This window comes from Lytechinus variegatus, chromosome 14, assembly GCF_018143015.1.
Source record: "Lytechinus variegatus isolate NC3 chromosome 14, Lvar_3.0, whole genome shotgun sequence".
Classification (NCBI taxonomy): Eukaryota; Metazoa; Echinodermata; class Echinoidea; order Temnopleuroida; family Toxopneustidae; genus Lytechinus; species Lytechinus variegatus.
In genome coordinates this window covers 7,543,507-7,558,175 of record NC_054753.1, presented here as the reverse complement: position 1 = coordinate 7,558,175, position 14,669 = coordinate 7,543,507, and the positions used below count along the sequence as shown (strand labels likewise).

General features: G+C 36.1%; 1 protein-coding gene across 1 annotated transcript in view; it reads right to left on the bottom strand.

Moving 5' to 3' along the window:
* Positions 1–10,571: 10,571 nt before the first annotated feature.
* The window catches only part of LOC121427827 (ski oncogene-like), a 28,006-nt gene continuing 23,908 nt past the window's right edge, over positions 10,572–14,669 (bottom strand). Inside the window, exon 6 of the mRNA XM_041624393.1 lies at positions 10,572–14,135. Within this exon, the coding sequence (XP_041480327.1) occupies positions 13,590–14,135 (546 nt within the window). The 3' untranslated portion in view covers positions 10,572–13,589. The remainder of the gene's footprint in view (positions 14,136–14,669) is intronic.

Genomic DNA, 14,669 nt, shown 5'->3' with positions numbered 1-14,669 from the left:
GTAAAAAGTCATTTTGAGATCATTACCAATACTGGAATTTATCTTTAAATCTGTGGGAATCATTTGATTTGACTAGCTGGTAGTCAGTGTTGTAGTCAAGGCATAAACCTCCAAGGCCAAGGCTTTAATACCCAAGGCCAAGGCAGTGGTAGTAAACTTGTTATAAAATTTTTGCATTGGTTACTATAACCAGGCCTGACTATAACAAGTCTATCAAACAGGGATTCTGATCTGAATAAATGCCTCTTGGGTGTTATTTCATTTTAAGTGTATTGAAGAAGGTCGACTCTGGCAAAATTTGTAAATAGAATACTGTGACTTTTCCACTCTTACTTTTTTTTCTATTACACTTGTTTCAATTTATACTTGTCACTGTATTGAAGGATGTAAAGTTTGAATAAAGAAACGTGTAAATATGCTCATACAAATAAAGGAACCTTGAATTTGTTTTGTGTACTATCCCAGGGTTGTCACCTGGGAGTTGTGGAAATTTATCGCCCAACACCAGAGGCGGATCCTCCAGGATTTTCCAAGGGGGGGGGCACATTTTCACAATGAAAATTTGACAAGCAAAGAAAAAAAGTCCTCACTTTAAAATGGGGGGGGGGGGGTGCATACCTGGGTAAAAACTGTATATTTACATTACAAATTTGGATTATGGCTTTCAAGGGAGGGGAGGCACATGCCAGTTATTGACACCTTGCCAGTAAGGGGTTTAGGGGGAGATGAACAAAATGTATGGTTTTCAGGGCTTACGCTAAAAAATGTAATTGTATCGTGTCATTTGTTAGTAACAGGAGGGGGGGTGATATTGCAAAGAGTGCCAGTCAGAAATTTTGAGTGATCGAGGTATAATTTGTTATGTAATCTAAATATACGGGAATGTTTGTCGTTAGAATCTAAAGGATATATGTACATGTATAGGAGAGAAGAAAATAATTTGTGAAGTACATGTATAGGCAAAGCCTTTATTAGCATCGATGAACTTGGGAGTATAGCTGATTTTGAGGAAAGCTAATCTTTATTGCTACTGCTATAATCTTCATGGGTATTTCTCTGTTCTAGTGTTGTTAAAATGGTGACACAACATTTGCTCCTGCAACAATTGCTCTGGGCTTATTTCGTCGAAGATGTAGTGTTAGGGTTGCAATAGCGTTTTGTGTTAGTTTAGGGTAGGGTATAGTGTTAAACCCAGGGTTGAAGTTGGTCATTCTATTAGTGTGTGGGATCTAGAGCAGAGCAATTGTCGCCGGAGCAAATGTCATGGAATCGTTAAAACATACCGAGGACAAGCTAACTCTACCTAGCGCCATGGCCATTAATGATAGACCAAGGAGGTGGGTCCCCATGATTCAGTTGCCTGGTCAGACACAGTAGGCGAATGAAAGAAATGAAAGAAACAAAGTGCAGTATATAGTTTAAACACCGCCAGGATGTATGTGTGTCTTTAGAACTGGACGAATACACACAAAATAATATTTTGAAAACACGGGACAAGGCAATTTAAATTTTCTACCCCAAGATACACTTGTACATTTTCCCTATAGCTTTGCTAATCGTTGGGTTCATTTGTTTATGGTTTCCCCCTCATCTTATCAAAACAATATACAATTACAGAATAAAAGAATATAGAAATCAGGAATAGATAAATCTTATCATATTTCTTGCATATAGTGAACCTAAACAATAGTCCATTAGGACTGATTGCTAAACAAGAAGAAATTAAGAAGAAATCGTATGAAAAATCCCATAGCTTACATCACTTATTTTTGTCACGGAGTGAGCGTGATAATCAATCTTCCATTGATTGAGGTCTCGATATGTGTTTAGCCTTGTGTGTGTTTTATGATTTCTAATGGATTTTTTTATCGGTCAAGTGAATTTAATTAACTTTTGAAAGTGATGACCGAATTAACAGTTCCATGAATAATTCATGAGGTCAATATTCCGCGAAGAGAGTGTGTGTGAACGTCCCTGCTAATCGACGGACCCTCTGACTGTTTAAACCATGGTTTAACTTTAACCAACACATTTTTAGTCTCAAAGAGTTCATGCTCCATGTAATAATAATAACAGTCAATTTTTATAAAGCGCTTTTCCCAGAATGGCTCAAAGCGCTTTACAGCATACTATTACCCCGATCATTTGAATTATTTCAACCCGGCACGAAAAGAGCACAATTTCCACTCCCTGGGGGCATACCTTGCATTCATTGCAGCCTCGTATTGGCGCTGGCAAATTCAAACATATAATATCTTTCGCATCCTACCGGGTACCCATTTAGCACCTGCACTGTAAAAAAATGTGGAGTTAAAACTGACACCAATTGGTGTTAATAGAGGACCACACCCTGAGGTGTTAAATAACACCCTAGGATTAAACATAACACCAAAGAGCCATGTAACAACCATAGGTGTTGTAATAACACATATAGGTATAAAACTAGCACCACCGGTGTAAAATAACTGGTGTGGTCCTCTATGTACACCGGTTAACACCACTGTTTTTCTTTTTGCTGTGTGGGTCGAGAGTGATTAAGTGTCAAAACACTGGATTAACGCCTTGACAAAGGGCGCTAGACTGCGGTGGGATTTGAATGCACGACCCTCCGTTTACAAGGCTATAGGCAGAACCACTACACCACAGCTCTTCCATGTGTATCTTAGTCTGTAAAACGAACCGTTTTCCTTTGGGCCAGGATTGAAGCATTCAGATATTTTTCATCCACCAATTCTAAAAGTGGCTTAATTTTGTTAATTGAAGAGTAGAGATGAATATGATTGACTATCAAACACAACTGAATATTTCTAAAGTGAATTTAAATCACTTTCTTGCCTTAGAGAGTGACATAGCAAGGGGAAAAACACAGACAACTCCTGAAATTGCCCCCAACTTCCCGCAATTTGATGCTGGTAGCTTATTTCATTGTATGTGACACGCCTGTCCCTTTAAAAATAATTTTTGTCCCTCTCCCTTTCCCTTTTTTTTTGCTCCCATGAAATAAACGGCTTGGGCACATGCTCCCCCCCCCCGATACGCCACCATTGTCTTGGTAAAAAGTAGGGGGGTTTATTGGGAGTTAGTTATATTTTTGATGTTCAATCATTTTTTGTTACTTCATTGACTTTTAAATTGTACTCTCCATCCATCTTACCAATCGCTATCGCTGTGGTTATTTTCATAACATTAAAATTACTCTCACGTCCTGACATTCCTTTTTTCGAATCTGCTGCACTAATTCATTTTCATTTCATTTCCTCGTTGCAAACAAGCCCATTGACAATAAATCAAGATTGATGAGCACAACGCATGCATCTTCACTGACCCCCTACAAGAAGTTGGGTCACTCCTCCGCCGAGATTGAGAATCCATTCAATGGAGTGAGAGATGGCAACATGCCAACTAATTAGTGATGGACGTGCTGCGTTGTCCATTCGAACCCTCGAAGATTTTATTGTTGATTGAATAGCCCTCGTGAAATATGAATTAGAAATGGGAATAAGGATGAACCCAAAAATGCTATGCCTTGGAACGGAAATTTCAGTGTGAAAATGGGGGTCCCCTCCGCGCCACATACCCACTATGCATTATGTACTGAGTGCCCCCCCCCCCTGGGTTTTCTCTCCACTCAATTCCCCCCCCCCCTCGTTTTCCCCTTCTATTTCTATCATTCTCTCCCTTTCTCTCTCTCCTCGCTCTCTTGTGGCCTCCCTTTATTCCATTCCGACCCCTCCCCGATTATAATTCTTTGATCACAGCGGACTATATTTCCAATTGACATCTGTAATGGCATGGTGCCAATTCACGTTTCAGCAAAAACGTGATAAAACTGAACATATATTTCGCAACAATAAAACCTCTCCAAACCTGGTTGATATATTTTTCTTGATGGACAGAGCTCGTGGTTTGATTCCCAATTCTTCTTTCCTCTTTTTATTTTTCCTTTACCCTTTCGTCTTCAATCATCTTCATGTCGTATCTCCCTGATCGATGAACAAAACGTGTATATTGAACCCGATATAATAATCACCACTTATCCCTAGTCACGTCCTTTGTGTGCGTCCCACAAAAAAAAACGAAACCGAGATTTATCGATGATTTGTCATAACTTAATCACAAATACAATAGACAAATGACCTACCATTGTAAAGCTTAGAATCTCCTCTTTCATCTGAAATTACTTAGATTATTTCTCATTCTCGCATGAGTGAGCAAAAACAATTTTAAGAGGGGATACCAAAAAGAAATTTGGCTGTATCTTGTTTTCGAAAAGAAAACCACATTTTTAAAAAGTTCAATACATGCTCTTTAATTTGATACCTCAATAACAGATGAAGAATTTTTACAGGCTAGCGTTCAAACTCACTCGAAACTCCGTTCTGTTGATCAGCCATGCATTAAGCCTTTTGTTACCGTGTGATAGCTTCTGTTGTAAACCGGTGAAAACACGTTTATTTAATGAAATTTTGGAAATACATGCATTGTTTCGAGGGAACATAACTTTTTTACTTCTTGACCATTTTTTGTTATAAGATATCAAATAAAAGAGCAGATATTGAACCTTTTAGGCATGTGATTTTCTGTTTGAAATTCAGATACCCCCCGCCAAATGAGTTTTTGGTATCCTTTCTTCAAATTATTTTTGTTCACTCATGCGTGAATGAAGATTCTAAGTAATATCACATGAAAGAGGAGATTCGAAGCTTTACATTGGTAGGTCTTTTGTCTATTTGTGATTAAGTCATGATAAATCATCGCTTAGTCTCGGTTTCGTTTTTCTGGGACGCACTATATATTCATTTATTCTTTTTATTGTTATTTGCACAGATCTATTTTCTTAACTTATTTCATTGCATTCAATTTCCTTCATTCAAGTTTTATTAAAAGGTTACCTTTACCCTCAGATCATCTTCCTGCTAATATTTAGACTTTATGGTTGGTACCGCCTGCCCATCATTTCCTTTGTCCATGTTTTCGTCCCCCCCCCCCCTCTCTCCCTTCCTCTCCTCTTTCTCTCCCTTTCTCCCAATATCTCTCTGTTCTCAGCGTTCCCAGCTTTTCAAAAAAACATAATTCCCTGATTTTAAGTTTTAAAAATTCCCTGATAATTATTTAAACCCATTTACAGTTTCGCATGTTTTCTAAGTTGTTGCAGTGAATTACATGTGCTTTCAGTGTAAAAAGAATAATGTGAAACTAATTAGTACCACCATAACCACTCATTTAATTCACTGGAGTCTGACTGACTACCGTGATTTCGACTTTTGGACCAATCAAATTTCCCTGATTTTCCCCTCATTTGACGCACTTTTCCAGATTTGACATATTTTTTAAAATCAAATTTCCTGATTTTTCCCTGGCTGGAAAAAAGTAGAATAATTTTCCCTGATGTGCTGAGATCCCTGGTTTTTAACACTCTCATCCCATCTTTCCCACCTTATTTTTCACACGCAAGATACGTCCTTTGCTGAAGAACCCCCCCCCCCCCCATCCCTTTCTCTCTGTCTCTTACTCCCCTTCATTCACCAATCTTCCTAGAATGACATCAATTAATCAATCGTAAGAGCATTTGATATGAGGTAGTCAAGACAGTTTTCTTGGTGTTTATTTAATGCAGCTTCATTATATATATATTTTTTTCAAATTATGTGTAACGATATAAACCTCTTGAAACATTAGGTCACTCCAACCCATGAGGCAAAAAATAATAATAACAATAATAATGGATGCATTATTTTCAATTTCTTTCTCTCCCTCCTCTCTGTCCCAGCGGGAACAAAAAATTTATATGTAGATTTGCTTGAATAATAATCAGCAGTAGGCAAAAAACACACATGTATTGTTACAGAAAGCTATCATGAATATTCAAATAGGTTACACACATGGCTCATGAATTATTCATGACATGATGAATATTGAAAACATCTGTACATAAAATGTTTGCATTTCACAAAAAGCTATACCACACATTTCAAAGAGATGCAATTATCAGTTCCCTTTGTTCAAAGTATTTCAAAAGAAAATGCCCCCGGGAACAATCTTACTCGAACACATAGCATATCATTGTTAGTCCATTTCATGGAAAACAGACTTACATGTACAGAAAATCTTAATCAACACATGGCATAATTCAGACAATTTTAGTGTACAACCTTATGGCAAAGAGTGTGAAATCTATGGGGACTCTTTCCTTTACGAAAAAGCCCTTTTATCTCCAAAGTCCACACACAGTATCACTACCACACTAGTGACTAGGGTAGTTCTCTGCTTCAATGACCTTTTGGCACAACCTGACAAGTAAAATGTTTTGTTTTCCTCTCAACTACTTAAACCCAGAGAAACAACTCTTGGGCATATCCTACTCAATTTGCAAACAATAATTGGTTTCCAAATTTTCTTCTTTTTTTCAAATTTTCACATTCAGTGCACAAACAATACATAATTTTTCATTCTCTAAACGAAATCTGTAAGAATCAAAACTTCATCCAAATATTCAAATTGTTTTGGCATCTCAATAACTAAAATACTTTTAAATTAAATCATTGTTCGCATGACCATTGTCCCACGTACAGAGATCTCCACATAGGTGATTCACCAACAGCGAAAATCAATTTAAAATGAGATAAAATCAAATTTTGAAAAAATTTTGATTGGTAAACTCTACCTTAGTTATGTCATCTTCAAAAAAAAATAATGAAAAAAACTTCCAATGAAGTAATTTGGTGGTTTATTAAGAGCGTAGTAAATTCAATCTCATCTGTGTCAGCCGCAGACTAGCCGAGATCCCCAGAGATTCAAATTCCGAACAGTTACCTCCCGACTTACAAGCGAGGCATACAACCGTTTTCATCTGGAAACAAATCAGTTGCAAACCGAACAAGACATCCCACCCTAGTAGTTACAAGTTATCTACTGCATAGTTACTAAACATTTTTGTCTGATCAACTATTTTTAGACATTGGATCAGCCTGCAGTACATTTATACCAATGTACACACACATACTTCTTACTCCCAACCGTGTGATTTCACACCAAACGCAATAAGCCAACCAAAACAAGACCATTGGTTGTATCATTATTAAAATTCTGAAAATCATATAATATATATATATTTTGTAAACATATACATATATTTTTGAAACCCATGTACATTATTATTTACATGTACACTGGCATCAGCATTCCAACTGACATCAGACACACACACTGTACAACAGATAAAATCATGCGTTAGTTACAATAAAAGCATTGATTTTTGTGAAATCCTAATCCTCATTTTTCTGTACAGATTAGATTAATACTATCATAAATTTACGAAATGTACATACCCATACATGCATGTTTTAGTAGTGCTTTTGGCCACTTTAATGCACGTTCAAACTGTGAGGAGAGTCCCATATCTTCTTTCCATTCACCGAGGATTTAAGAAAAGGTGTCCTCTTCGGCACATATACATACACACAGACACACACATACTGACTGAGTGAATCCAAGACGCCTTGCCTAAGCTTTTTACCTGACATGACAGCAAACCATTGACTCAAAATAATAGTAGCACCAGTTTCAAATTTGATTCATCTTTGATCTCTGCCAGTCCCCACGATGCTCAAAGCATTGTACACAAAAGCCTACAGGCATTCCCTTAATTGTCGCGAGATTTGAGCACAAATATGATATTCCACGCTCGGGTCAGTTATTTTTACCTATGAAAAAAGGCATCTACAATTTTGCTACACATATACAGTTCGTAAAATGCCAACATGAATATTTACTCCATCTATTCCTTAAAAAGAAATAACAATAATTACCCTTTGTTTGCTGGTCCCCTCTTAAAAACATCAAAACAATGCATCAGAAGCGAGTCAATATATTTCAAAACATAAGACACATAATCCACACACAAAAAGTTATAATGATGACATCACCGAGCTGTATCGGTATATCATTTCAATAAATAATTCATAAAACATTTTAAAAATTATAATTGATTCCTACAAAATGGCAATAGTCACAAACAATGACTGTTGTTGTTTTTATTATTATCATTACTATATTCATCATTCTTCATCACTGAGGTGAGTCCCTTGTTTAATTTGGCTTTATTTAAAAAAAAAATGTATTTAATGAGGAATAATAAAAGCTTTGTTTAGTTTGGTTAAAAGCATACAATGATTATTCAATCCAAACATTTTCCACTATTCAATTCTAAATATTCACTCTAATTTAAGTCCAACTAATTTGCTTGAATGCCAATTTACATTTAATACATCTATAATGTGAAGGTCCTCTTGCATCCAACAGTTCCTTAACATGGAATCTTGCTGGTTTATCGATTTTATTGAAGAATTCTTTGACTAACCCAGCAGAACATTGTATGTTACACTAGTCTAAAACAGCCTCGTCTCAAAAAGTTCTGCAAAGTCAAAAATAAACATCGTCATACATGACCGACTAGTAATATTCTGGTCAAAATTGATTGAATTTTAGACAAATGAACAAGATTGCAGTGAAATAACTAGGTAACTGAACCTAAATGGGTGCCAAGACTACAGAAGAAAAAAAGACAGATCCTGGTACAGTATTAGTCATATTGACTATAATTCTAGTCGATTAAACCAAAAATTTGACTGAATTATTTTTACACTGTAATTACTCTAAATCGCATTGTTTGGCACAATATGTACACTCAATATATGAAGTGACTCTTACACAAAATGGGTTAAATAACTATACAAATTATGTGACCTACAAAATTAAATTTTTCAAGAAAATGCAGCATTTTGTAATTTCCACTATACTGACCAAATAAGTTTTGACTACATGTTGACTGACAGCTCCAACCAATTAAAGAAACAGCAGAAATATAGATTAAACAAAATCACAACACATTATTTACAACAGAAAGGACAAGTTGCGCAGTTTAAACATCAAATCTTTTGTACATTAACTGACATAAATGAGGTATATTTTATGAAGATGACTTGTTTACAGAAAATATTACAAAAATATTGAAATTGATAAATGGAAATTCAAGAGATTCATTGAGGAATAATAATAAGAAATGGCAATTCAAATGAAAATTGCCAGTTCTACAAGATAATCCAATGAAGTATGCATGCGTATCATCCTTTATCCTCAACAACACCGCATCAGTGCTAGGCTAGACATCTTGGCTTGTTTTACAAGACTTGTACAACCTTGCAACTTTTAAAGCGATAGTACGTTGCCAGTGATGAAGAGAGCCATCTTTAAGTAAACCTGGGAGTGGGGAGGGGAGGGGGGAAGGGAGTCAACATGTTGACCCATAATGCAACATGTTTTTCTGTACATGCTCATATATTCTACATCCTAAAGAATTGGCCAAAGTTGGAAAACACCTGGAACATGCATAAGCTTGCACACAAGAAAAATATTGATCAACATCTCCCTTGTCTACATCCTGTCATCGCTGATGTGAACCGAGGCCGTGCTGTTTCTCTAAAGGCGACCGCATACCTTACGATTGGTCTGCGACTCAATTTTGGAAAAAAAACGTAGAATTTGATGCTATTATTGAGACTTGGAATATCTTACTGTGTAATGTTCGAAATCATTGTATGTATACCTATGTTCAAATCTGTGACTATGCTATCATCCTTCTTAGAATAAAAGAATATTTAATATCTAGTCGTAATGACGTCATAGCAGTCGTACGATTGGCTACGATTTGAAACTAATTTGGCCTTTTCTCCAAAATAAAGGCTTACAATCTTTCAAAATGGTTAGATTAGTATTCTTTTAGTTTTTAACCACAAATAAAATGATGTTCCAATCACATATTCAGAAAATGAGCAAAATGCGACTTGTTCCAAAATCGGATGGCGAACAGTCGTAGGTGGCCTTAACTGTCTACAAGACTAGTTCTAAGATACATACTACTTTTTCATCAGAAGTTTCTAAGTTATGGGGACCTTTGAAGTGTATGAAACAAGTTCACCTGGACCCTGTTACACAAAGGTTAGTGATCAATCATTATTTGAAAGAACAATTCTGATTGGTTCTTAGTAAGTCTAAAGAGCAAACTGGCCAAAATAGACCATTTCATTTAGTGATTAATCAGTAAACTTTGCGTCAGGGGGTACAGCTCATACCTCTGGCAACATACTATCACTTTGAACGATAAATCCAACCTGACATGAACAACAACTATACTAAGAAGGTGGAAAACCTCTGACAGCTAATGTTTGAATCAAACACTGTATTGTCACTTGTTTATCTCTCCTAGGCAGAATTACTTTTGACAAAATGCAATTTGTTAAACACAAAATTAGCAAAATCAAATGCTTTTTTTCACAATGTGTTATTCGGGACAGCCTTTCTTTCTCCTTATTTTAGAGGGATCTATCAATTCCAGCTAGAATACATTTTGTGCACTGCTAAAGATGATTGTGTTATCTATCGAATTGCTAATTTGTAAAAAAAATCAAACAACGAACTGAAGATCTTGTGTTTCATAACATTATGGATGCCTCATTTCTATTCCCACTCTTATTGGAAATCCGTTCTTGAGGTTTTTTACTCTTTTTTTTGGGGGGGGGGGATTTCTACGTTCACAGGAAATAAAGTTAAACGCACTGGATTGCTCTTAAGGCAGTAAACTTTCCCAAGGCTAAGGTTTGGTTAAGAAGATCTGAAGAACATGAAAATCTTGAATTTCCCAATGTGAATACAATATGAACTTAAATTTCAATATTCCAATACAAAAAAAAACATAAGGAACGTGCTACCGTGGGATAAATCCTTCAAACATTTCTTTTATACACATACGGGGGAATGAGAGATAAAGAATCAGAACTCGACGCACAAGTCATTACCTAGCCATAATACTGCTTCACTCTTTATATAGTATATTTCTGTTATCATATATGATCTATATATATATATTTACATGCACGGTGATATATTTTAATGTATCTATCCCTGTATCTACGTAAAATTCTTTACAAGCAAATCAGCTTTTCAGATTGTTTTTCCTCAGCTCAGAAACTATGCCACACATTTCAAAAATCATAGTTCACTGTAGTACAATATATAGGCATAGGAAATGAGGACATGACATAGACTATCAACAAACTGTTTTCTACTCAACGAATTTCAATGCTGATATTTCATTAAAAATACATTGATTTTTCTCAATGATCCAAATAGGATCCAAATAGGAACCAAAAGATAAAAGATCACATTACTTAATACACCCATCAAAAGCTATCAACTCGATTGAAAATATTCCAAATTACAAGACTAATAAGAAACAGCGAAAAATGACGCTAGTAAACAATAAAATAACAATAAAATAATCAAAAGTTACCCGTTTTATTCTCTCACTCTATTTCAAAGCATGGGACCAACACAATTGGTTTCCAAAGCTGTACAAAAAACGCAACAAAAAGACAGAAAATAAAGAACATTGAGTTTCACCAAAACTATAGTAATTCTTTATCTTCTATCAGGACAAGTACTAATTATAATTTTTGTTTCCTGATATCAAATTAGAGCATTTTTATCTCCCTTTTTCCACTCTTGTGCTCCAGTTTAGTTAAAAGCATGATCAACGATCCTGGCATTCACCTCCAAATTTTGTGCTGCTCGAGTTTAATTTTCATTCCTTCTTCAGTACTTGAGAAATTCCTAAAATAATATAAAATGGGATTGTCCAGACATCACTCTCAAATCAAAAATGTCTTTTCATCATATAAACAAAATTAAATCCAGTCTTTTGTAGATTTCTAGCAGTACAATGCTTTGACTTTGTGTTTAATCCAATGGATATTTATTGAAAAAAATATCTATTACATCTTTTTTTTAACTTTACAGTTTAATTATGGTGACTGCGATCAGAAAGAAATACTTCCATTTATCATGTAAACCAAACAAAAGCTTCACAGTACCTAAATTTAGAGTTTGACCCCAAAAACAATGGATGCATTTTTTCATGCAACCACTAAGGAAAGCATGCAAAATTTAAATCAATAAAATGCTTCTTTTATGTCCCCACTTCACTCCCTTCACAAGGAATATGCATTCAGATTCCCAAAAAATTTCTGGACCCCTTATTTTTTAAAAAGGAAACCTTTCCTTATTTTGCAACAAAAAGCCACAAAAACAGAACAACAGTGGAAGAGGAGTACGACATGGTTTACACGAAGATTTAAAAAATAAAAACAAAGCAGAAGACGATTTACCCCCCTATTCAGGTGGGTGCAATGGATACCAAACAGACTTTATCCAACAGAAAGATATTCTACACCAAGCAGCCTTCCTGTCAGTCAGAAAGGTAACCATTATTGGTGTATAAAGGTATCATCTAATCACACGAAGAAAGAGAAAATAGAATTTAGATTGGCATGCACGTTTAGGAGGTGATTATCAGGTTAGTCTCAATCAAAACTTTCAAAATATGTTAACTCCCGAAGTGAAACTTCAAAGTTACAGAGGTATTTAATTCACATTCATAATAGACGGTGAAGCGAAAGATTTTTTTTTACAATCGTTTTGTAAGGCAAGATAAAAATATCGCACCGATTTGCCCAAAAACATGAGGTAAAATTTTTAAGGAAGTTAGGCATTTCTTTTTCTTCAGATTCAAAATTAGAACAAATTCCAGCTGCAGATAATAACAATGAACAAACAATAAAATTCATGCATACTTCCATCTAGAAATATAGAAAGAAAAAAATCTAAATATAATGAATATTCAATAAACATACATCATACTAGTATTCTAATCCTCTTTAGGCAAAGAAATATACCAGAAAACATCAAACAAATAGCAATTAAAAAGAACAAAAAAAATCCTCATCCTCTGAATTGAATCATACAATACTATGTCATGAATAAAACATATGTCATAACATTGACCAAGAATTCAAATATACATTCATGAAAACATATCTAGGAAACAAATAAATGTTACTCATTGGCAGTGACCTTAGTCTTTTATAAACAAGATTTTCAAAAAGCTGGCAACAAAAATCTAAAAATTGAATATACACCGCATCATGTATATTGTATATCTACATATATATATATATATTTATTATATATATATGTTCATAAATTTGTTACATAGATTATCCAAATTCTTGGACATATCTCTGAAATGTAGATGCATATGACTGTAGAGATAGAAGGGTTGCAAGGGATAAAAAAATGCAAGGATCAGTCAGTGGTTATGCCCAATTACAGCGGTGGACTTTCATCAAGTCACATTTTGGGATCAAACTCACACAAAGATAGCGCTTGACAGTATTTACACAAAGCATTGGACGTCAAGATAAGTGACAAGGGTTTACTTCTTCACACAAGCTTTATAGGAAAGAGGGTAGATACAAACTCAGGCACTACGTCTCTTTCACGATGCGGTTTGTTGGCGCGACATGGCCGCAAGCTCTAGCATGGCAACACCAGCTTTCTATGACATACGGCTACACAGCCAAGATGCTCCTAACTTGCAATGACCCATAAAATCTGAGGTTTCCAATGAACACCAGAGTCTGTCATCTCCTTTTCTGATCAAGAACTGATGTTGGAATCAATCTGAATGGGGACAACTAGACATCTCTTTGTGGAGGAGACCTATCAATGCCATCTTTCACTTTCTCTGAGGATTCAAGGTCTTCCTTCTCTTTCTTCACCTCGACCATCTTTTTCTCCACCACTTTCTGTCCATCACAGTCTAAACTACTGTCTCTATTTGATGATTGGTCTAATCTTTCTCCCTTCTCTAACATTTCCTCTTTCTTCTCGCCCTTCCCCTTCTCCCCGTCCTTGGACTCGTCCGCCTTCTCATGTTGGTACCTCTGGAGCTCTCTCCGGAGCTGGTCTCTCTCTTCCTCAAGATCCCTCACCCGATCCTTGAGGTATTCATTCTGAGAGACCAGGCGTTCATTGTCCCTTCCGATCTCATTGGACTTTTCGTTCCGTCGGCTCCTGGCGTGCTCAAGGTCTCGTTTGAGGCGCTGGCGGGAGTCATTGGACTCTCTAAGCTTCCTCTCATACTCGATCCGGACCCGATCAAGCTCTTTGCGTAGTGATCGCTTGGATTCCATGGCCTCCCTCATTTTGTCTTTCTTGGTGAGTCTCAGAAACTCCATCTCCTGCAAGAGAAAATTAAGCAAATCTAAAATTAAGTTTCTAGCTGACACATCAACATATTTACTGGTCAGGGAGATATGGTGGAAGATCATCAGGACCTTCTAACCTACTGATCAGGGTAGTGTGATGTATGATCATCAAAAACTTTTGACTGGCCTACTGGTCAGGATAATATGGCGCAAGACCATCAAGACTTGCTGACGAACCTATTGGTCAGGGAAATATGGTGTAAGATCATCAGGACTTGCTGACTAACATACTGGTCAGGGTAAAATGGTGCAAGATCATCAATACCTTCTAACATACTGGTCAGGGTAATGTCGGGCAAGATCATCAGGACGTTCTGACATATTGGTCACCATAATATGGTATACGGTCATCAAGACGTTACCAACCTACTGGACAGGGTAATATGGTGCAGAATCATCAAGACCTCCTGATTAACCTACTGGTATGGTAATATGGTGTAAGATCATAAGGACCTTCTGACTAACCTACTAATCAGGGTAATATGGTGTAAGATCACAAGGACCTTC